This window comes from Nannospalax galili, unplaced genomic scaffold, assembly GCF_000622305.1.
Source record: "Nannospalax galili isolate Female #2095 unplaced genomic scaffold, S.galili_v1.0 scaffold39, whole genome shotgun sequence".
Taxonomy (NCBI): Eukaryota; Metazoa; Chordata; class Mammalia; order Rodentia; family Spalacidae; genus Nannospalax; species Nannospalax galili.
This window is the reverse complement of record NW_008346683.1, coordinates 7,562,537-7,585,407: the sequence shown is the minus strand read 5'-3', so window position 1 is coordinate 7,585,407 and position 22,871 is coordinate 7,562,537. Positions and strand designations below refer to the sequence as shown.

The 22,871-nt window shown below is 40.5% G+C and overlaps 1 protein-coding gene across 3 annotated transcripts in view; it reads left to right on the top strand.

Annotated features, from left to right (window-relative positions):
- Positions 1–541: 541 nt before the first annotated feature.
- The window catches only part of Hcfc2 (host cell factor C2), a 53,388-nt gene continuing 31,058 nt past the window's right edge, over positions 542–22,871 (top strand). Inside the window, exons 1-8 of one of the 3 annotated variants that reach the window (XM_029568356.1) lie at positions 883–1,830; positions 1,916–2,034; positions 2,985–3,133; positions 4,884–5,044; positions 9,017–9,225; positions 10,293–10,377; positions 13,599–13,705; positions 13,817–14,005. In XM_029568356.1, coding sequence (XP_029424216.1) covers positions 1,989–2,034; positions 2,985–3,133; positions 4,884–5,044; positions 9,017–9,225; positions 10,293–10,377; positions 13,599–13,705; positions 13,817–14,005 — 946 coding nt within the window. In that variant the 5' untranslated portion in view covers positions 883–1,830; positions 1,916–1,988. Of the gene's footprint in view, positions 2,035–2,984; positions 3,134–4,883; positions 5,045–9,016; positions 9,226–10,292; positions 10,378–13,598; positions 13,706–13,816; positions 14,006–22,871 lie in introns of all 3 variants that reach the window. The other 2 variants (XM_008843152.3, XM_029568355.1) reach the window with 2 other exon arrangements.

The window sequence follows — 22,871 nt, the reverse complement described above, 5'->3', positions numbered from 1 at the left end:
TTCGTGTAGGGAGAACATTTAAAAATCTACTCTTTTAGCAATTTTGAAATCTACATTATTATTAACTGGAGTTAATAACAACCGTGTGTGATAGATCTTCACTTTCCTGTTCCACTGAAACTTCATTCACTCTGCTCTGCATTTCCTCATCCCCATGGCAACCCTCAGTCATCATTCCACGCTCTACTTCTCCACGTTTCATGTTTTCAGAGTCCACATATTAGTGACATCACGTGGTGTTTGTTCTTCTGGAGTCTGGTTCATTTCACTTAACGTGTCCTACAGGCTCACCCATTGTCACAAATGACAGAATTTCCTTGGGTTGGTTGGTTTGTGTTTAATTTGTTGAGGTTTTCTTTGTATGTGTGTATGAATAAAAATTAAAATATATCATTTTAAAGTGAAAAAAAAAGTACACGGAGGGGCTGGAGAGATGGCTAGAGTGGTTAATAGCACTGGCTGCTCTTGCAGAGAACCCGGGTTCGATTCCCGGCACCCACACGGTAACTCCAGGAGTAGAGGATCTGACAACTTCTTCTGACCACGTCAGTGGGCATTGCACGACACGGGTGCACTTACAAACATGCAGAAAATAAACATAAAATAAAAAAATATCAAAAAACACAACAAAAAAAGGTTGCACGGAAAGGAAAGGAACGGGCTGTACCGGAGGCCTTGGGTGAGCAGGGCTGGCTGGGGAGCTGGGAGCTGGTCCAGGTCGCCCCCGGCTGGAGGCGGGGCCTGCCACATCACGTGCCGCCCCTCCCGCGGCTGGAGGCAGCGACTGCCCGGTCCCGGAGCCGAGCCGTGGCGCCGGAGCGCGAGGGGCATTGTGGGCCGAGGGGCGGGGGTTGGGAAGATGGCGGCTCCCAGCCTCCTCAACTGGAGGCGGGTTTCTTCCTTCACAGGGCCGGTGCCCCGCGCCCGGCACGGACACCGAGCGGTGGCCATCCGGGAGCTGATGATCATCTTCGGCGGGGGCAACGAGGGCATCGCGGACGAGCTGCACGTCTACAACACGGGTAGGCGGCGGCCGGGCGGCGCGGCGGAGGGGGAGGGGCGGCGCCGCGGACGTGGGCCTGACAGCTGTCACCGCCGAGTCACTGTCTCCGCGGCCCGCCGGCCGGCGGGAGTGCTGGGCTGGACCGGCCCGCTCGCCGCGTGCTGGATGGCAGTTTGGGCGTGGCGGGCCCGCGGGCTGGACCGGACTCCCCAGGCGGGCATCGCGACGCCCCGGCCCAGCCCTGTCCGCGGACCGCAGTGAGAGCCGGGCTCCAAACGGCCCGGGCCTCTCCTCCCCGGCCAGTCCCTTCACTGCCAGAAGCCACGCCTGCCCGCAGCCCGAACTCCTCCGGCCTCTTGCCTTCTTTGGCCTTCCCTTCCCTCCTTGTGAGGAAGAGCTGGAGGGTGAGGAGGCCTCTGGTCCTTTAGCGCCCGCACACCCAGTATCTGGCGGAAGCGGTCAAGATTTCCCCGAAGCTGGCGCGGAAGGGATCTGTGGGTGAGACCTGGCTGCGCCCTGACTGGTCCTCCGAAAGAGGACTGTCATACTCAGCACTGCCAAGCGCCCACCTCCGTGGACTCGCATGGAAGCTGGCATTCATTCCATTTTCTCCATTTGTAACTACTGCAGCGATCCCTGGAAATGTTTCCTTGGTGTAAGACTAATGACTGCATTTGGGGTCGCTCTATCGCGTGACCAGCTTTTCTCTGATGAAACAACTTGATCACAGTCATCTAAAGGTTTAAGACCGTAGGAGACATTTTATTTCCTCAGCCTCTCCTCTTGCCTCCTCGCCCCCTAGGACTCCACCATATAAAGTTTAAAAAGTAATAAATTAGACCTATTTTTGAATTTTGCTTTGCCAGTTGTCGAAGATTAGCATTAAAGTTATCAAATCTTTCTGAAACTCAGGTTTTCCACTTGTATTGTGGAGATGCTACCCACTAGGCTGTTGTAAGAGTTAATTGATGCAGGGGCTGGAGAGATGGCTCCGTGGTCAAGAACACTTGACTGCTCTTGCAGAGAACCAGGTTTGAGTCCCAGCACCTATATGGCAACTAACAACCATCTGTCATTCCAGTTCCAGGGGAATCTGACGCCCTCTTCTGACCTCCGAATAATTTGCACAGCATGGGTATACTTACATACATGCAGGGAATACACACGTATACATACAATAATAATAGTATTTTTTAAAAAAAAGTTAAGTGAGGGGCTGGAGAGATGGCTCAGTGATTAAGAGCACTGGCTGCACAGGGCCCAGGTTTGATTCCTAGCACCCACATAGCAGCCAACAACAGTCTGTAACTCCAGGGTATCCACTGCCTTCTGACCACCTCGGGCACTACACAACATGGGTGCACTTACACACATGAGGCAATAACACTCATACACATATAAAAAATGTATATGTATTTTTTTGCTCCTTTTAAGACAGGGTCTCCCTGTAGCTGGAGCTGGCCTGTAATTCAGTATATAGACCAGGTTGGCCTTGAACTCATAGAGATCTGCCTGCCTCTGCCTCCTGGGATTGCAGAGTGCTTAAACTACAGGCCTGTGCCACCACACCCAGCAATATTTTAAAAAAAATGAGTTAAGTGATGCAGATTAGTGTTTTCAACAGCAGCACTATTGACATTTTGGGACAGTGGATTCTTTCCTGTGGGGCTACCTTGTATATTGTAAGATACATCTGGCATCCCTGAATTCTACCCACAATTTGATAGCGGTACCTCCATCTCCAGTTGTGACAACTAAAATTGTGTTAAGACATTGAAAAATCAGTATACTCTAGGCAGGGCAAAATCATCCCCAGTTGAGAACTCCTGAAAGACCTGGAATGCAAATTATGTATTACATATAATAATATATATCCAAGTATATATAATTTTTACATAATACAGATTATAAAGTACAAACAGAAAATATGTTGTAACTGTTATTTGTTACATTTGATTTTATTTTTGTTTTGGGGAACTAGTTACAAATCAGTGGTTTCTACCAGCGGTTAGAGGAGACATCCCTCCAGGCTGTGCTGCCCATGGATTTGTCTGTGATGGTACCAGAATATTAGTGTTTGGGGGAATGGTTGAATATGGAAGATACAGCAGTGAGTTATATGAATTGCAAGTAAGTGTATTTCACGTTTATCATTTCAGTTTGGAGCTCTAATAATGAACTTAGTCATAATTCTTGAAAAGATGACAAAATATTTCATTAGCATAAGTACAACAGGTGCTCCACGTTTTATAGCTTCAAAGAAAATGTTTCTACCACTTAAAAGTTACAGTATCTAATGTCTTTTCTTGTGCCAGATGAAACATTTATAGCATAAAGATCTTAACATTACTTGTGTGTGTTACATGTTTAAATTTTTGTATCTTAGTGTAATTGTCCTTCAACTTTAGCTTACCACTGGAGTACTTGGAGTACTGACTGGTGGAAACAGATTGCTGAACCCAGCCTCCAGGGCTGGAGTCAGCATTGTGTGCAGAGGGACTTGAATTTGCATTTCTATCAAGTTTCCAGACCATACTTTGAAAACCATTGCCTTAGTATCAGAGGAATCATTATTACCTTTCCTAGTACTAATCCCCCCCCCACCTTGTCCCCCGCCCCAGGCATGCAGCTTGAGGTTATACTTTCATATAACCTTTCTAAATTTGATTTGCTTATTAAACCAGACTCAGCCCTTGTTGACTGTTCTTGATCTGTTCCCAGGGCCATTATCATGATGAATCTGCCAGTTGGCATGTATGGATGGGTTGTATTTATTTGCAAGCAACCATTTCAAAAATAGTCTCAGATAAAGATTCTCCTGGCCAGAGAATGAGTTTTGGAGTTCAGTTTGTTAAATGAGTTGTTTTTTTAAAATTTAAAGGTTAAAATATTTAGCGTTATATATTACCAAATATCCATAAGTAAGCTTATAATTATCTCCAAGTAATTATCTCTAACCTGGCTGAGTGGGGTGGCACATGCCTTTAATCCTAGCACAAGGCAGAGGCAGGTGAATCTTGTGAGTTCAAGTCAAGCATGATCTACAAAGCAAGTTCCAGGCTAGCAAGGGCTGCATAGTGAGACCTTGTCTCAAAAAACGAACAACAAAATTACATCTAACCTTAAAATTATATATAATAAATACTTAATTTTTCACTTGAGAAAAATTAGAACTGGTAGTATTTATTATTAAGATTATTATAGAAATCTGTGTAGAAGATTCATCTGTAGTTTTACTAACACACATACATACATACACACACACATAGTGTATATATATGTGTGCATATATACACACACACACATATATATATATATATATCTTTTGTGAGACAAATATCACACAGCCCAGGCTGCCCTTTAACTTGTTGTATAACCAAGGATAACTTTCAGAGCCTGTCTCCGCCTCACAAGTGATTGGATTACAGCTGTGTGCTACCACAGCCAGCTTTACTAGAATATATTTTAATTTCAAAAGTGGGCTGCTTATTTGCCTTTTGTCCCCAAAGTAGCTTATTGGACTTTCTGATGAGACTCAGATTAAAATGTATTGGCATTAGGGTTGGAGAGATGACTCAGTCGTTAAGAGCACTGACTACTCTTGCAGAGGACCTAGGTTCAGTTCTTAACACCCACACGGTGGCTAACAACCATCTGTAACTCCAGTTCCTGGGTGTCTGACAACCTCTTATAGCATATGTGGACTTTGCACAACATGGTTACACTTGCATACATCCAGGCAAAACATACAGATAAAAACAAAATAAAATTTTGAAAAAATTAAAAATAAAATGTATTGGTATGATGTTGAGCTATTGGCAGTATAGGAGTAGGAATGATTTCCTGAGTTCTATGTAAATATGTTTGTATTCTTTTCTAGGCAAGTCGTTGGTTATGGAAAAAAGTGAAACCCCAACCTCCTTCTTCTGGTTTACCTCCTTGTCCTCGGCTTGGACATAGTTTCTCTTTATATGGTAACAAATGCTATTTGTTTGGTGGTCTGGCAAATGAAAGTGAGGATTCAAACAACAATGTTCCCAGGTATGCTGTAGATCAAGAGCTTATTTTATGATTTAGGTTAGAAACATTGTAAAGATTAAAGTTTATCTTGTTGAACTTAATAGTGAACAAATTTTTGTGTGTTTTTTAAAAAATATTTAAAAAATTTATTATTTTTATTTTATGTATATGAGTGTATTGCCTGCATGTATGTGAGTGCACCTATGTCGTGCAGTGCCGCAGAGGTCAGAAAAAGGCATTGGATCCCCTGGAACTGGAGTTAAGGGTGGTTTGTAGCTGCCATGTGGGTGCTGGGAATCGAACCTGGGTCCTCTGCAAGATCAGTCAGTGCTCTTAACTGCTGAGCCATCTCTCCAGCCCCTAATTCATGAATTTTTTAATGTTATCATTAACCTCTTAAATATGAACTACCTTTTAATTCCTAGTTAGATATCACTTTATTGTTAACAGAATTATTTCATACTTTGTTGAATTAACATTGCTATTATTTATTATATACATGTACATATATATATAATATACATACACAGTAATAATTTTGCCTATGCCTTCATTAGGCTGTTTATATTTATTGTGTGACTCATCATTATTTTGATTTTTAGGAATTATTTTTTTGTGTGTCTGAGTGTTTGCTTCCATGTATTTAAGTGCCCACAAAGGCCCGAAGAAAAGGCGTTGGAAACCCTGGAACTGAGTTACAGATGATTGTTAGCTGCCATATAGATTCTGGAAATCAAACCTGAGTCCTCTATAAGAGCAGCCAGTGCTCTTAACTGCCAAGCCATCTCTCTAGTCCTAATTTTTAGGAATTATTATTTGTTGCTGTTTTTGCAGATAGGGTCTTAGTGTATAACCCAAGCTGGCCTCAAACTTGGAGTAATCCTCCTGTCTCAGCATCTTCTAAACACTGGGATTACAGGTGTGAACCACCATACCTGGCTAGAATTCTTTTGTGTTAAGAACATTTGATTTTTTTCTGTGGTGTATACTGTTTTGTTTTCAATTTGTCTTTCTTTTGACATTGCTATGGTGGGTCTTTTTGAAGAACCATTTTACCAAATGCTTTCCATCTACTGCGCTTCATTTTCATTTCTTGTTTTCCTCTGTTTCTCTTGGCTATACCTGCTACTTCTGTGCTTTCCTAGCTGTTCAGAATTATTACCCTTACACTGAAAGCATCTTGTCATTTTGGGGAGTCAGTTATTATTCTCTTAGCATCATTTTCTGTGTTTTGCATATATTATTGAGTCTTATTCTAGATCAGAGTCATGTTAAGGAAAAACTTTCCTTTCATTCAGTATTTCTTAGTGATTAGACTTAACAACTCTATCATGAATGCCAATTTAAATATAATTGTAAATTGGTCATTTCTTTACACTACAATTTCTTTTATCCAACATATTCTTTTTTAGATGTATTTTTTCTAGACAGAATTCTGAATTATTTTTCTCCAGTTTTTTTACACACACACACACACACACACACACACACACACACACACATACACATGCGCGCGCCTAACGTTGAGACTTTATATGCCCTAAATGTTTTATACTTACTTGAGTAAAATTTTAGTAGGAAATAGATCTTTACAAAAGTCATTTTTGGGCTGGGGAGATGGCTCAGAAGGTAAAGCTCTTGCTGTGCAAGTGCAAGGACTAGTGTTTGGGTCCCCAGAACCCACATAAAAAGTAGGTGGATATGGTGGCCTGCCTGTAATCCCAGCTGGCAAGAGGCAAAAATAGAATCAATCCCTGGATCAAGCTGGCTAGCCAGACTAGCCAAAACCAACTGTGAGCTCTGGGTTCAAGGACAGACTATCTCAATATAGAAGGTGAAGAGTGATTGAGGAAGACACCCAGTGTCAACCTCTGGCCTCCACACACACATACACACATAACACATGCACTTGCATACACACACACACACACACACACACACACACACACACAAAGTCATTTTGCTGAAAACATACACATCACAGATTAGTTTAATGCCAGTTTCTAAATTAAAGAAGCTATTTAGGACATCACTCTGACATTATCATGGGCAAAAAAGGCTGCAAAACAGTACTTGTTATATACCTCGTGATGTATCCATATGTGGATATCCATAGAGCGATGTCTTAAAGGTATTTGCCAAGATACTGTCAGTAGTGATTGTTCTAGTCATCTAGTGCTATGTAATAAACTTCACCAAAATTTAATGATGCAAAGTATTAACTTTTCTTATGTTCTGTAAACTTAATGCTCATATAAACTCAGTAAGTGAAGAGTTCAGGGAAAGCTTGAATGGTCCTCCCCATGTCTGATACCTCGCAGAGAGCTGAAGGTAGATTCAACTGGAACTATGACCTCACATGCTTGCTGGTATGGCTACTGTGAGGCAGACTCTCATATGGCCCTGACTGATTGTGTAGCCAAAGATAACCTTGAACTTCTAATCCCTCTGCTCTACCTGCTGAGTTCTGGGATTATAGGCATGTGCCACCGTGCCTGGTTTATTCATGAGGACTCAACTGAGGGCTTTGTGCATGCTAGGTAAGTACTTTGCCAACTGAGCTGCATCCCTGGCCTCTCATGTGCCCTTTTTCAGATAGTGATTTCAGTAGCCATTTATTATATGTGGTGGTTAAGGGTTCCATAAGCCATATTATAGTGAGATTATATTGGCCTTCTGTGACCCAGCCTTTGAAGTTACATAATTTCATTTCATCTATCCTATTGCTTAAAGCAGTCACAAACTAGCCTAGAATTAAGGGGGGAGGACTTGAACCTCATCCCCTGGTGGAAAGAATGTCAGATGTTTTGGGGACTGTGTTGTTGGTAAAAATGTTGGCTGAAGGATAGTAAGAGTTTTTGTTTTTCACTAAGTCCTGAAGAGTGCCTGACACATAGTAGGGTTTGATAAATGTATACGGAGTGAATCATCTAGGAGTTCTGCTCTCCTAGTGCCTTTCTGTACTATATGATTTTTTTTTATAGTAAGCATGTTGCAGTAAACATACGTATTTTTTTCTTTTAAAAAAGTTATTTAGGGGCTAGAGAGATGGCTCAGTGGTTAAGAACACTGACTGCTCCTGCAGAGGATCTGGGTTCAATTCCCAGCACCCACATGGCAGCTACGAACTGTCCTTAACTCCAGTTCCAGGGGAATCAAAAGCTTCTGACCTCCGAGGCATTGCATAACACGGGTGCACTCACATACATGCAGGCAATACACTCATACACATAAAATAAAAATAATAAAATATTTAAAACAAAATTTATTTACATGGACCAGGATGGTCTCATACTCAAGGCTAGCCTTAAACCTGCCTCTGCCTCCCAAGTGCTGGGGTTTCAGGTGCATATTTAACTTCTTTGTTAATATTTCTTTTTACTATATCTATATTTTTATTATTTTTATTTTATGTGTATGAGTGTATTCCCTGCATGTAGGTAAGCGCACCCGTGTTGTGCAGTGGAGGGCAGAAGAGGCTGTCGGATCCCCTGGAACTGGAGCTGCAGACAGTTGTTAGCTGCCATGAGAGTGCTGGGATTCGAACCTGGGTCCTCTGCAAGAACAACCAGTGCTCTTAACCACTGAGCCATCTCTCCAGCCCCCCAAAATTATTTATTTTAAATGTATGTGTGTGTCTATATGAGTTTATGTGCACTGTGTGTGCCATGCCTATTGAGGTCAGAAGCCTCCCTATATGGGTGCTGGAAACCAAACTTTGATTCTCTACAAGAGAATAAGTGCTCTTAACTGCTGAGCCATCTCTCTAGTCCTTCTTTCTTTTTCTTTTTTTCTTTTTTTTCTGAGATAGGGTGTCTCTGTGTAGTTCAAGCTGTCTTGGAACTCACCATTCTCCTGCCTCAACTTCCTGAGTGCTATGATTACAGGCATGTACTACCATGTCTGGCTAGTATATGTTATGCTTATGAGTAGAAATAAAGCAAATAAAAGATATGTTATCTGAGCATTTTAATCTCTTCCATGATATCCTAGATATCTAAATGATTTCTATGAGTTGGAACTACAGCATGGTTCTGGTGTTGTGGGTTGGAGCATTCCACTCACTAAAGGCACTGTACCTTCTCCAAGAGAATCCCATACAGCTGTTATATATTGTAAAAAAGATTCTGGAAGTCCTAAGATGTATGTTTTTGGTGGAATGTGTGGTGCTCGCCTGGATGACCTATGGCAGCTTGACTTAGGTAAGCATAATTTGATTCAGGAATTGCTTGTGATTAATAAAGGAAAATTTGAAATGCTCTGAAAAAAATTTCTTTCTTTTTGAGATAGTGTCTCCCTGTAGCCCCAGCTGGCCTGGAACTGTCTATGTAGATTGGGCTGGCCTCGAATTCACAGAGATTCACCTGCCTCTGCCTCCCAAGTGCTGGGATTAAAGGTGTGTGCCACCACACCCGGCTGAAAATATTTTTTAATGGCTTATTTATTTTTATTTGTACAAGTATTTTAATTGCCTGTGTGTATACTGACATGTGTGTAATGCCTGAGAAGCCCAGAAGAGGGTGACAGAGCCACCATGTGGGTGCTGGAAACCCTGTTCCTCTGGAAGAACAACAAGTGCTATTAACCCTTGAGCCACCTCTCCAGCCCCCAAAATATTTTTGATTAAAATGTTTAACAAGTCACACTAAGAGTACAGCCAGCACTTACAGTCTCAGGAGCAGCTGAAATGTCATCAATCAGGGTGAAAAATGGTAGTAACTCTCCTTTGTACCATTTAGAATCATTATAGGTCCTGGTTTGTCTGGAATGGTCCTGCTTTATACTTACTGTCCTATGTAATTGTCAGCAATACCCTCTCCCTTTAGTAAAAAGTGTCTGGTTGAGTTGCTCATTTTATGTGTTTGCTGTATCTGCAGGAGATGTAGCCTTAGCAATATTGCTAGCCAGTGGAAAACTCTGAAGTAGCTCTTTCTAAAGGAATTCTAGAAATGAATGATTAGAGGATAGATGTGCCTCTCACCTCTGACTATCTTCTATGAATTGTGCTCTTATTTAAAATATTAAAATCACCAATATTCTTAACTCAAAATTGGTGTCACTCTAAGCACATTTCTGCATTATAAATGCTAAATTCAAGTGTAAGTAGATTTCTGATTGACAGTTTTTGTCATTTGAAATGTTTAAGTTGACATTCAAATAACTGTTGTGAAACATTTTTGCTTCATTGATAAGTACTTCTTTTGTTCTATTTTGAGGTGCTTTATGTATTATTAGATCAAGGTGCTGATATACTTATTTTTATTTCTAGAAACTATGTCATGGTCAAAACCAGAAACTAAAGGAACAGTACCGCTTCCACGAAGCCTTCATACAGCCAGTGTTATAGGAAACAGGTATGGCACTTCTTTTTGTTGTTTGTGTTGGGGATTTCATTTTTTTTGTTTTGTTTTCAAAACGGAAAATTTTTAATTATGAAAGTAGTGCATGCTTACTGCAAAAAGCTCAAACAATACAAGCATATATTAATGCAGGGGAGTTTTTCATTTTTAGCAACTTAAAAATACATGCAGAGAAAAGTAATGATGCTTCTTTCTGGCATTATAGAACTTAACATTATAGAACTTAACAATTGTCTCCTTGTGCTTAGCCACTGCGGCTAAAATAATTGGTCTATGGAAGCTGAAATACCTTGCACACCATTCATTTTGTTTTCATTATGTCTTTGATACCTCCTTAGCTTCCTCACCATGCCCTTCTGGAGTGGGCATTACCTAGGTGTAAGGCAGGGTGCTGTCAGCTGCCCTGTCCTCTGTTGGCAGGGTTGGCACACCTGCCGCCCTGTTGCTTTTCACGTGTCTGCACTTGGCTGCATGCTCTGAATGGAAATACAGAGATTATGATTTGAGTATGGATTTTCTATAGATTGCTTGAACTCAAGTCTACCTTTGGTACTTGCTGTGTATAGCCTGGGGCAAGAAAACAGAATCTGCCTCACTCAAGGTACAATGGAGATTAAAGTTAGACCTACTTCACAAGGCATTGTGGAGATTAAATGGATCCATACATAAAAAGTACTTAGAAAGGTGACTGATACACATTGGAGCACTGCAGAAAGGTTCTATACCACCACCAGCAGCAGGTTTGTGCAGCAATGGGCCATTATTAGAAGTACTGCTTAAATAAAACCTAAGAAGTAGTTCATAGTGAAAGGATTTCACTTTCAATGTAATGTTTTAGGAAACTACTAGCTGTAATTGAGAATCACTAGTTGCTTTTTCTTTTCTTTTTTTTTTTTTCAAATCTTTTTGAGACAGGGTCTCCCTGTAGCCCCAGCTGTCCTGGAACTCACTATGTAGACCAGGCTGGCCTCAAACTCACAGAGATCCGCCTGCCTCTGCCTCCCAAGTGCTGGGATTAAAGGTGTGCGCCACCACGCCCAGCAACTAGTTGCTTTTTAAAAACAACTTTAAGGGGCTGGGTGTGGTGGCACAAGCCTTTAATCCCAGCACTTGGGAGGCCAGCCTGGTCTACATAGTGAGTTCCAGGACAGCTCGGACTACAGGGAGGCCTTGCCTCAAAAAGACCGAAAAAAAAAAAAAAAAAGAAAACACCCCAAAACAACCTTAAGGGCTGGAAAGAAGGCTCAGTGGTTAAGAACACTGGTTGTTCTTGCAGAAGATCTGGGTTCGAATCCCAGCACCCACATGGAAGCTAACAACTGTCCATAACTCCAGTTCCAGGGGATCCAACAGCCTCTTCTGTTCTCTGTGGGCATTGCATGACACAGGTACACTAACCTACATACAGGCAATACACGCATACACATAAAATAAAAAATAAAATATTTAAAAACAACTTTAAAACCAAAGAGAATCTTCACATTGCAACAAAATCTTCTAAAATACACTAAAAAGAATCTTAGGTGTTCTTTTTTAAAAAATTCAATTTCTGTTGTATAATAAAGAGAGCCTCTCCAGTTGGCATGTGTTCATGTGAGTTCTAAGCTCTGCCCAGTGATCCTTTTTCCTTCAGCAAGTATTGGGGTCTAAAGGACCTATAGGCTGCTGGGAAACATATCCTTTTTTTTTTTGGTCTTTTTGAGACAGGGACTCCCTGTACCCCCAACTGGCCTGGAACTCACTATGTAGACCAGGGTGGTCTTGAACTCACAGAGATCTCCTTGCCTTTGAGACTAAAGATATGTACCACCACACCCAGCTATATTTTAACAGCACTAGAGTTTAAGCAAGTGTCTTATGTATAACTCACAAGTGTCATATGATGGAGCTGTTACCACCAATCTTTTTTTTTTTTTAATTTGGAGACAAGGTCTTACTAAGTCGCTGGCCCTAAACTGGATCTGTAGTCCATGTAGTCCTCAATCCTCAAACTTGTGCTCTTCCTTGCTCAGCCTCCCTACCTGGGATTATAAACTTACATATCCCATTGGCCTAGTTCAAGACATTCTTTTGCCTCGGCCTCTCAAGAAGTTTGGACTACAGGCATTCACAACTACATCAGGCTTAAAAAGTTTGCTTTTAAATTTAAGTAATAGCAGTGACCTAAAGTTACGTGAAATTCATGTGATCACTGCCTTGGTTACTTTTCTGTTGCTGTGATAAAATACCCTGACAGAGCAGCTTAGAAGAAAGTGTTAATTTGGCTCACAGCTCATAGTCCCTCCTGTTGGGGAGTCATAGTGGCAGCAGCTTGGAGCATTTGCAATCAAGAAACAGAGAATGATGAATGCCTGTGCTCAGTTTGCTCTCTTTTATATAGTCCAGAACCCCAGCCCAGAGGCTGGTGCTGCCCATTTTTAGTGTGAGTCTTCCCACCTCAATGAACATGATCAATATAATCTCTCAAAGCTGTGCATGGAGACTTTTCTCCTGGGTGATTCCAGATCCTGTCAGGTTGACAGTTAACACTCACCATGCAGCCACTGTTCTGTACAGTTGGCTTTGGATGTCATAGACCATTTGTCTTCTGACTGAGGTATCCTTACTATATTACACACAGGATTGATTGCCAAATGTATTATACTTGAAACATTCCCCACTTAAACTAACTTGCCAGAGAGAATAATTTTGATTTGTTACTATGTCATAAAATTATAAAATTTATTTATTTATTTATTTGAGACAGGGTCTCACTATGTAGATCTGGCTAACCTATAACTCACTATGTGGAACAGACTCCTCAAACTCACAGAGATCTACCTGCCTCTGCTTCCTGAGTACTGGGGTTAAAGGCATGTGCCACCACGCCCTGTTCAAATTTTTTGTTGTTGTTATTGTTGTTTTTATTTTTGAGGTAGAATCTTCTTATGTTTCCCAGTGTGGCCTTAAACTACTGGGCTTAAATAATCTTTCTCCTTACCCAGCTTCCCAAATAGTTAGGACTACAGATGTGTACCACCCTGGCTTAAAATGGTAAACTCTTTAAAAAAAAAAAAAAGACTTTTTTTTTCATATCTATACTATTAACTTGATGATGTAATGAGTAAATAGTTCTAAAGTTTTGAGTCAACAAATTCATTCTTGACATTTCAAATCCAAAAGTAAAATTAAGCTACTACTTTATATTCTTGATTTTTTTTGTTGTTGTTGCCTAGGATGTACATTTTTGGTGGATGGGTTCCACATAAGGGGGAAAATACTGAGAATTCACCTCACGATTGTGAATGGAGATGTACCAGTTCATTTTCTTACCTAAATCTAGGTGAGTCTTTTGAGACTTGCTCATTGAAATGGCATTTGTTAATGAAATGATTTTGTTACTTTATTGCTTAAGATCAATAGCTGAGTCATGGAAATTTCTTCCTTCTTTCAGATACAGCAGAGTGGACCACTCTAGTGTCAGATTCTCAGGAAGACAAAAAAAATTCAAGACCAAGACCAAGAGCTGGACACTGTGCTGTTGCAATTGGCACTCGATTATATTTTTGGAGTGGAAGAGATGGCTACAAAAAAGCACTGAATAGTCAAGTTTGCTGCAAGGATCTTTGGTATCTTGATACTGGTAGGTAAGAGTACTTAAATCCAGTTCTTTCTTTAGGTACTCATATAACATCTACCTTTAAGACTTACAAAAGGGGGCTGGAGAGATAGCTTAGCGATTAAGAGCACTTGGCTGTTCTTGCAGAGGACCCAGGTTCCATTACCAGCACCCACATGACGGCTAACAACTGTCCATAAATCCAGTTCCCAGGGATCTGACTTTCTCTTCTGGCCCCGAGAGCATTGCATAACAAGGGTTCACTTACATGCATGCAGACAAAACTCTTGTATACATAAAATAAAAATATATTTTAAAGAAGACTTACGGTGAATATGATTGCCTCTTTTTTATAACTAAAAATGAGGGCTAGAGAGATGACTCAGTGGTAAGAGCACTGGCTGCTCTTCTAGAGGACCCAGGTTTGGTTTCTAGCACCTACATGTTGGCTAACACTGGTCTGTAATTTCAGTTCCAGGGAATCTCAATTCCTCTTCTGGCCTCTGTGGGCACCAGGCACAAAGGTGGTGCACTTACATACATGCAGTCAAAATATTCATATACATAAAATAAAAATAAAATCTCTCTCTCTTTTTTTTTTTTTTTGATCTTTTTGAAGCAGGGTTTCCCTCAGCTGGCTTGGAACTCCCTATGTAGACCAGGCTGTCTTTGAACTCACAGAGATCCGCCTGCCTCTGCCTCCCAAGTGCTGGGACTACAGGCATGTGCCACCACACCCAGCGGTAAAATAACATCTTTTAAAAAAGTAAATGGAAGGATTTTATATACTCCCCACTCCCAAGGAGTATAATTAATTCCTCTTTCTTTGAATGTAGGATGAATTTAAAGATTCCTTTCCATAGACGGTGTCTGTCTGTGACCAGTTGTGGTACTTGGTAATAGTCTCCAACTGGTGCAAAATAAGCTTCTTTGATGAGTGGTGACTGGGATATTTATCTGTAAATATAAGGATACATATTTTGCACATAGTAAGAAATTACATTAGTCTAGGAATGGGATGGTCTTTGGGTTTTCTCTTAAGATCTGTGACCACTTTAGCCATGTGTATTTGGTTATGTTTACAGTACCACCCTTGCGTTTCTGCCCATTGAGTGGGCTTTTAAAAAGTCCAATTAGGTAGCTGTTGATTGCCCCCAAGATAAAAGTGCCACTATTGCACCACTGTCATACACTGTGCTAGAATCCAAGAATTCTGAAGTTTAGGTAATAGTATCACATTAATGGTAATTTTATTAATTTATTTTCTCATTCTAGAGAACAAACCAGGGTTTTGCACATGGTAGGCAAGCATTCTGTTACTGAACTACATTCCCAGATAAAACTAATTTCTTAGTTTTAACAAATGTGTTATCATTAGGGAAAGACAAAGAAAAGGTATTTGGCAGCTCTGTATTATTTTTACAAGATTCCTGTACACCTGAAATTACCAGGGCCGGAAAGATGGCTCCAAGTAAAGGCACTTGCCGCTAAGCCTGACAATCTGAATTGGATCCCTGGAGCCCTCATAGTAGAAGGAGAGAGCCAACTCCTGCAAGTTGTCCTCTGACCTTCACACATGTGCAGCGGTATGTGCACACACACACACAATAAGTAAATGTATAGTAGTACCATGAAAGCCCAGTGTGTTGGCACACATCTGTAATCCCAGCACTAAGGAGGCTAAGGCAGGAGGATTGTAAATTCCAGGTTAGCCTGGATTACATAGTATGACCCTATCAAATAAAGTTAATTAATAAAATTACCACCAAATACAGTTTTTTAAAAAAAGTATTAGAGCTCTAATAATTTTAAAAAATGTTGAACTCATGTCCATTTACATTTTTACATTTTTATTTATTGGTGGTTCAAGGACAATGTGATGGAGTGGTTCAGGCCATCATCATTGGCAGCAAGTGCCTTTACCTACTGAGCCATCTCACTGGCTGGCCCAAAGTATTGGCAGTGCACCCTCAACTTGATGGTTGCTGGATTTTTTTTTTCCCATGGCCAGGACTGAACCTAGGACCTTATACATGCTAGTAAAGCATTCTGCCACTAGGCTAGCTACATCCACCCCATTTTCAATAAATAATTACTGACAGTTTTGTAGCATGAATGACTAAGAATACAGCAGAGATAGAGGCAGGCAGATCTCTGTGAGTTCAAGGCCAGCCTGGTCTACATAGTGAGTTCCAGGTCAGCTGGGGCTACAGGGAGACCTTGTCTCAATAAAATAAAAATAAAAAATAAAAAAACAGAACAAAAAACAGCAGTGAACAAGACTTATAACATCCCTGCTTTCAAAGATATTCTATGAGGGTATGAGGGTGGGAGATAATGAGCAGCAGTCAAGTGAGCAAAATAAGCTCAGCTTTAGCTTCTGGTGGGTGTATAAAGACATAAGAAGCCAGGAGAGAGTTCTGGGGACACCAAATGGGGGCTGGTGCTATTTCAGTGCATGGTCAGAAGTGGCTTTTGTGATGGGGTGACCATTGAATGTGTTGCAAATGGTGAGAAGGAGCTCCTTGTATAAAAGAGCACTGTAAGAGCACAGCAGGTATGGGGCCTCAGATGGCAACATCTGGCACGTTTAGGAATATATCAAAAAATTGGAGCCAAGTTAAAAAAGGGGGGAGAGTCTAGAAATGGGGTTAGAGAGGTGACCATGGGACAGATTGCATATATAGAGTCTTGAACATTGTAGTCAGCTTTACTTGTTTTATTTCATTTCATACTGGGAATTGAACCTAGGGTTTCTGTCATGGTTTGAGGATTTATTTTATGTGTATGAGTGTTTTGTCTGCATGTATGTGCATGCAGTGCCCACAGAAGTCAGAAGAAGTTGTTGGATCCTCTGGAACTGTAGTTACTGATAGTTGTTAGCCCCCATGTGGGTGCTGGATTGTCTGCAATGCTCCTAACTGCTCTTAACCACTGAGCCACCTCTCCAGCCCTGATTTGAGTTATTTTAAAAGTACAGTGGTAAGTTTTGTAGAAATTGGAATAAGTGACACAACATGCTTTGCCATATGTTTTTTTGAAGAGCCATTGGTGGTTATGTGGAATGTAAATTGTAGTAGCACAAACGTATACACACAGAGACAAGTTGGGCAGCACTTGTAGTAAAGTGTTTTAGATTGTAGTAGTAGTGGGAAAGGAGAGAGATGAATCAAGTCAGGATGTATTTTGGAGTTCTTACTGATGGAACTGACTGACTGGCTGTGGCAAGCGACAGAGACGAATGCAGGATTGAAATTTTTAGTCAGAATGATTTTCTGAGATGGGTAAAATAGCTTTGTGGAAAAAGTAAGAGCTCTGTTTAGACCATGCTAAATTTAAAATGAGATCAGATAGACAGTTGAATGAATAAGCAACTCTAGAGACCTGTAGAGAGCTTAGATATGGAGATGTAATATGTGTTGATAGATACAAAAAGCAGATTATAAAGTATACCTGTGACTCCCATTTTTTTCATTGTATAAATAGAAAACTTGAAAGACTGCATGCTAAAGTATCTGAGAACTGAAATTGTATGCTTTCTTCAAAGTTTTTTATTATTAACTTTTTTGAGACAGGGTCTTACTGCTTTGCCCTGGCTGACCTGGAATTCACAATGTAAACCAGGCTAGCCTTGAACTCATAGAGTTCTGGTCTCCTGAGTGCTGGGGTTAAAGGCTTGTGCCATCATGTGTGACTTTTTCTTTCTTCATATTTGTATTTCTAGCCTTTATTATTATTAAGTTATCATACAAAATAATGGGTTTCAGGGCTGGAGAGATAGGTTAATGGTTAAGAGGACCTGAGTTTGGTTCTCAGTACCTCTATCAAGCAGTCTGGGTAACTCCATCTCCAGGGGATCTGATGCCCTCTTCTGACCTTTACAGGTACTTGCGCTCACATGCACATTATTCACCACTACTCTCCTCGTCACAACACACACACACACACACACACACACACACACACACACACAACACGTTCACATAATTTAAAATAAAATCTTTTTTAAAAAAGTAAAGGTTTCAAGCCAGGCGTGGTGGCATACACCTTTAATTCCAGCACTTGGGAGGCAGAGGCAGGAAGATCTCTGTGAGTTCAACACCAGCTTGGTCTACATAGTGAGTTCCAGGCTAGCTGGGGCTATAGGGAGATCCTGTTTCAAAAAGATCAAAAATAAATAAATAAATAAATAAATAAATAAATAAATAAATGTTTCATTATGGCATTTAGAAAAAATACTGTTTTTATTTTATGTGTATGCGTGTATTACCTGCATATATGTAGGTGCATCTGTGTTGTGCAATGCCTGCAGAGGTCAGAAGAGGGTGTTAGATAACCCCCTGTAACTAGACAGTTGTTAGCTGCCATGTGGGTGCTGGGATTCAAACCTAGGTCTTCTGCAAGAACAACCAGTGCTCTTAATCACTGAACCATCTTTCCAGCTCCTCATTATGGCATTTTTATACATGTCATTATACTTTGGTTTAATTCTTCTCTCTCTCCCTCTTTAAAGTTTTTCTTTTCCTTGAGATGGGGTTCCACTATGTAGCCCTGACTGACCTGGAACTAACTGTATAGACCAGGCTGGCCCAGTCTCTTAGAAATTTGCCTGCCTCTGCCTCCTGAGTGCTGAGATCAAAGGTGTATGCCACCACACCTGGCCTTTTTTAAAATATTTATATTTCCTACAGTAGCATTATTGTACCTTTTAGTTGTTTTTTGTTTGTTTTGTTTTTTGGGTCTCATATATTGGGATTACAAACATGAACCACTATACCTGGTTTTTGTAACATAAAACGTGTATTAAGAAGTCAGTGTCTGGCATGGTGGCGCATGCCTTTAATCCCAGCACTAGGAAGCAGAGGTAGGTGGATCTGTGAATTCAAGGCCAGCTGGGGCTACAGAGATACCATGTCTCAAAACAACAATAACAACAAAAAGTTGGGGATCTGGAGAGATGGCTCAGCAGTGAAGTGTCTACTGCTCTTGCAGAAAATCCAAGTTTGATTCCCAGAACCCAACACCAGGTAGTTCACAACTGCCTATAATTCCGGTTTCAGGGATCTGATGCCTTTGAACTCCTTGGCACCTGTGCTTACACATACATACCCACATACAGAAACACACACACACACACACACACACACACACAATCAAAAATAAATAAAATAATTCGAAAAGAATTATTTTTAAAAAGTTGGAAAAATAGTGAAAAAAATTAAATTATAGACTAAATGCTTTCATTGGAAAAAGAGCATATTAGCAAAGAGAAAGAAAGAAAAATCCAATTTACTGATTCACACTTTGAAAATTAGTAAGAATAAACACTAGTCTCTAAAATTATAAGAAAAGATAAAAATGATAAAATTATAAGGAAAGAATGAGTACCTATAAATTTTTCTCTATAAGGAACACATCAGTTTCTGTACATTATTTGAGAGATCTGTGCCTTTAAAGGGTTTAAAAGAACCCTGCTATTTCTGAATAGCTCTTTGCTCTGTAATTTTTTTAATAAAAGACATTAGAAACCACCATTCATAGTGCTTTTAATGCCATCACTCAGGAGGCAGAGGCAGGCAGATCTCTGTGAGTTCCAGGCCAGCTGGGGCTACAGGGGGACCCTGTCTCAAAAAGACCAAGAAAAAAAAAAGTGATTATAGCCACTACCCTTAAGGACAAAATTAGAGTTTACTTTTCTTTTATTGATTTATATTTGTTGATGTGGTGGTAGTAGTAGCTATTGAATCCAGGACTTTGTACATGCTAGGCAAACTCTACTACTAAGCTGTATCCCAGTCTTTTTTAAAAAGATTTGTCTGTGTAAGTGTATGCCAAGTGTGTAGATATGCCCACAGAGGCCAGAAGAGGGTGTCAGATTTCCTGGTGTTGGAGTGACATGCAGTTGTGAGCTACCTGATGTGGGTGTAAGAGCAACAGGAACTCTTAACCACTGTCATCTCTCCATCCCTGTATCCTAGCCTTTAAAAACTGCATTTTGAGATATAGTTGGGGGCTGGAGAGATGGCTCACCAGTTAAGAACACTGACTGTTCTTGCAGAAGACCTGATTTCAAATTCCAGCACCCACATGGCAGCTAATAACTGTTCAAAACTCCCGTTCCAGGGGCTCGAGCAGCCTCTTTTGTCTTCTGACGGCATTGCATGATACAGGTGCACTTACGTACATGCAAGCAGTACATGCATACACATAAAATAAAAATAATTTTAAAAAATTTAAAAAAAACTGCATTTTGAGATATGGTCATGCTAAATTGTACAGGTTGACTGTGGATTTGTCATCCTCCTGCTTCAGCCTCCTGAGTAGCTCAGATTACAGGCTAGCCACCACACCCAGGTTTGTTTGTTTGTTTTTCCTTTTTCTTTCTTTTTTTTTTTTTTAAAGGTATTTTTGAGACAGGGTCTCTCTGTAGCCCCAGCTGTCCAGGAACTTATTATGTAGACCAGGCTGGACTTGAACTCACAGAGATCTGCCTGCCTCTGCTTCCTGAGTGCTGGGATTAATGTGTGCCACCTCGCCCAGCTGTTTTTCTTTTCTCTTTTATATTTTTTTATGTGCATAAGTGTTTTGCCTTCATGTATGTAAGTGCACTGGTGTGAGTACCTGCAAAGGTCAGAAGAAGCTGTTGGATTCCCTGGATTTGGAGTTAGGGACAATTATGAACCGCCATGTGGGTGCTAAGAATCAGACCCGGGTCCTCTACAAGAGCAGCCAGTGCTCTTAACCACTGAGCCACCTCTCCATCTTGTCCTTTGTTTTCTTGGTGATAGCTATTCTGACAGGGTGAGATGGAATCTTAGTATTTTTCATTAGTATTTCCCTGATGGCTAAGTATACTGAACACTTAAAATTTTTGTTGGCCATATATATTTCTTTTTTAAAAATAAATAATTTATTGATATCTCATACATGCATATAAGGTGTTTTGATCAAATCCGCGCCCACTCCCTTCCCTCCAACTCTTTCCATATCTCCCCATCACTTTTTTCTGATAACTTCATGTATTCTTTCTTCTTCTTTGATTGATTGATTGATTTTTATGGGGCTTTTGGCTACTCTAATATTCCCCTCCTCTGAATAGGTAACCCTAAAATCTTTTAAGGATTAGATACAAGCTCCCAAATACTTTCGACATTTTTTGGCCTTTGGAACAGAGTATGTTGCTAAGCAGCCCAAGGGCATTTTGACTTTTAGCCAAGAAATCGGCTGCTTTTCTTTGGGGTCTTTTTACCCTTACTGCCTAGCCAAGTCCTACTTCTAGTCTTATCACACCATCCTCAGAAGAGGTTACCCAAATTGCCAATAGAGAATCAGGACACAGACCACCCTAGCTTTTCCATGCTGAACAGGGACTCAGGGTGAGGCAACTGGAGTACCCCTTCAGTGGGTCTATGTAAAAGACTCCCAAATTGTATAACTTTTATCTCTAAGGGGCAAAGAAAATCTTTCAGTTGTAAAAAGGAGATGTGAAGGAGAAGTAAAGGCAAGAGTAATTAGCATTACAAGTTCTAGACAGGGAACTAGAAAAAATTCAGAACAGGGCAATTTTTTCAAATGTTCATATGAGAGTCCATTAGAATTTCTTGACAAGGGCTTCCAAAAGCATCCCTCTATTGGGTTCCTCCTCATTTTTCTTTTGTCTTCCAAGGCTGGACTCTAGAGTGATGGATTCAGGATTTGCTTTCAGGTATTTGGCAGCTGTTGGAGTGGTTAGAATCAGTGTCAGTTCCCTCTCAAAGACTTCTAGATAGGGGGAGAAAACACATTTATCCATCATTTTAGAACAATAGCTGGTTGTCTCTCTTAGCTACAGGTGGGCACTATAGTATTAGAGACCAAAATTTGAAGTCTTACATCTGAGCAGCACTTTTCTGGTCAGGAACAAAATCATCAATGAGAAATAATTGCCTAAATAACTTTTTATATAGACTTAAGCCTAATGTCTGGGAAGTATAATCCCTTGAGCTCTTAAAGAAATATAGTGATGACTTTACTCTTTGTTTGTACTTTCCTTTTGGGTGTTTAAGACCATACAGTTGGCCCAAATAAATCAATTTATTTTTACACTTAAGGTCATTTGAGGATCTGTTCCTCAGGGGTCACATGGGCTTGGGAGGAGCTTCTGGCTCCTTTCTTTTACCAGTTCCCTCTATGTGAAGATAAGTCAAAGGTCCTGCTCGATCATGTCTGGCTTCACTCGGAAGCATAAATGAGGTATTTCCTCTGAATTGACCCTCCTCTTTGTAGACTGAACCTCCTCTTTGTAGACTGGACACTGGTTCAGGTCCATCTCATGGGGTCTCCATGTCCTCCCTGAACAAGAGGATGGGTGACTCACCACAGTTACAGGACATTTTGAGAGATGTTCCATAGTCCCTTGGAACTTAGTCAACCTTGGAGGGAAAGGGGCAAAAACTGTCCTTTACATCCCTCGGACCACAGTAGTATAGTCCTCAACCTATGGCTGTTAAATATCCAATAAGGTTAGTTCCATCAGTTGTACTTTTAATTCTCATGCACTAGATTCTCAGATAAACATTGACTAGATATTCATTTTGTTCCTTAAACTAGTTGACTAAACTATGACCATAGAAATTTTAAGATTATGTGTGTTTTTTATCTCATTATGTGTGTTTTTATCCCTTTATATATCATAACAAACCGAAACAGACCTTCATCACTTACTTAGGCTTTCTCATTTTTTCTTTCTATTTTGGAAAATATCTCCATTCCCATATCCTTTTAACATCTTTTACATTTTCATTGTTTAAAAAATTTTATTTTTATTTTATGTGTATGCGTGTATTGCCTGCATGTAGGTAAGTGCACCCATGTTGTGCAATGCCTGTGGAGGGCAGAAGAGGCTGTCAGA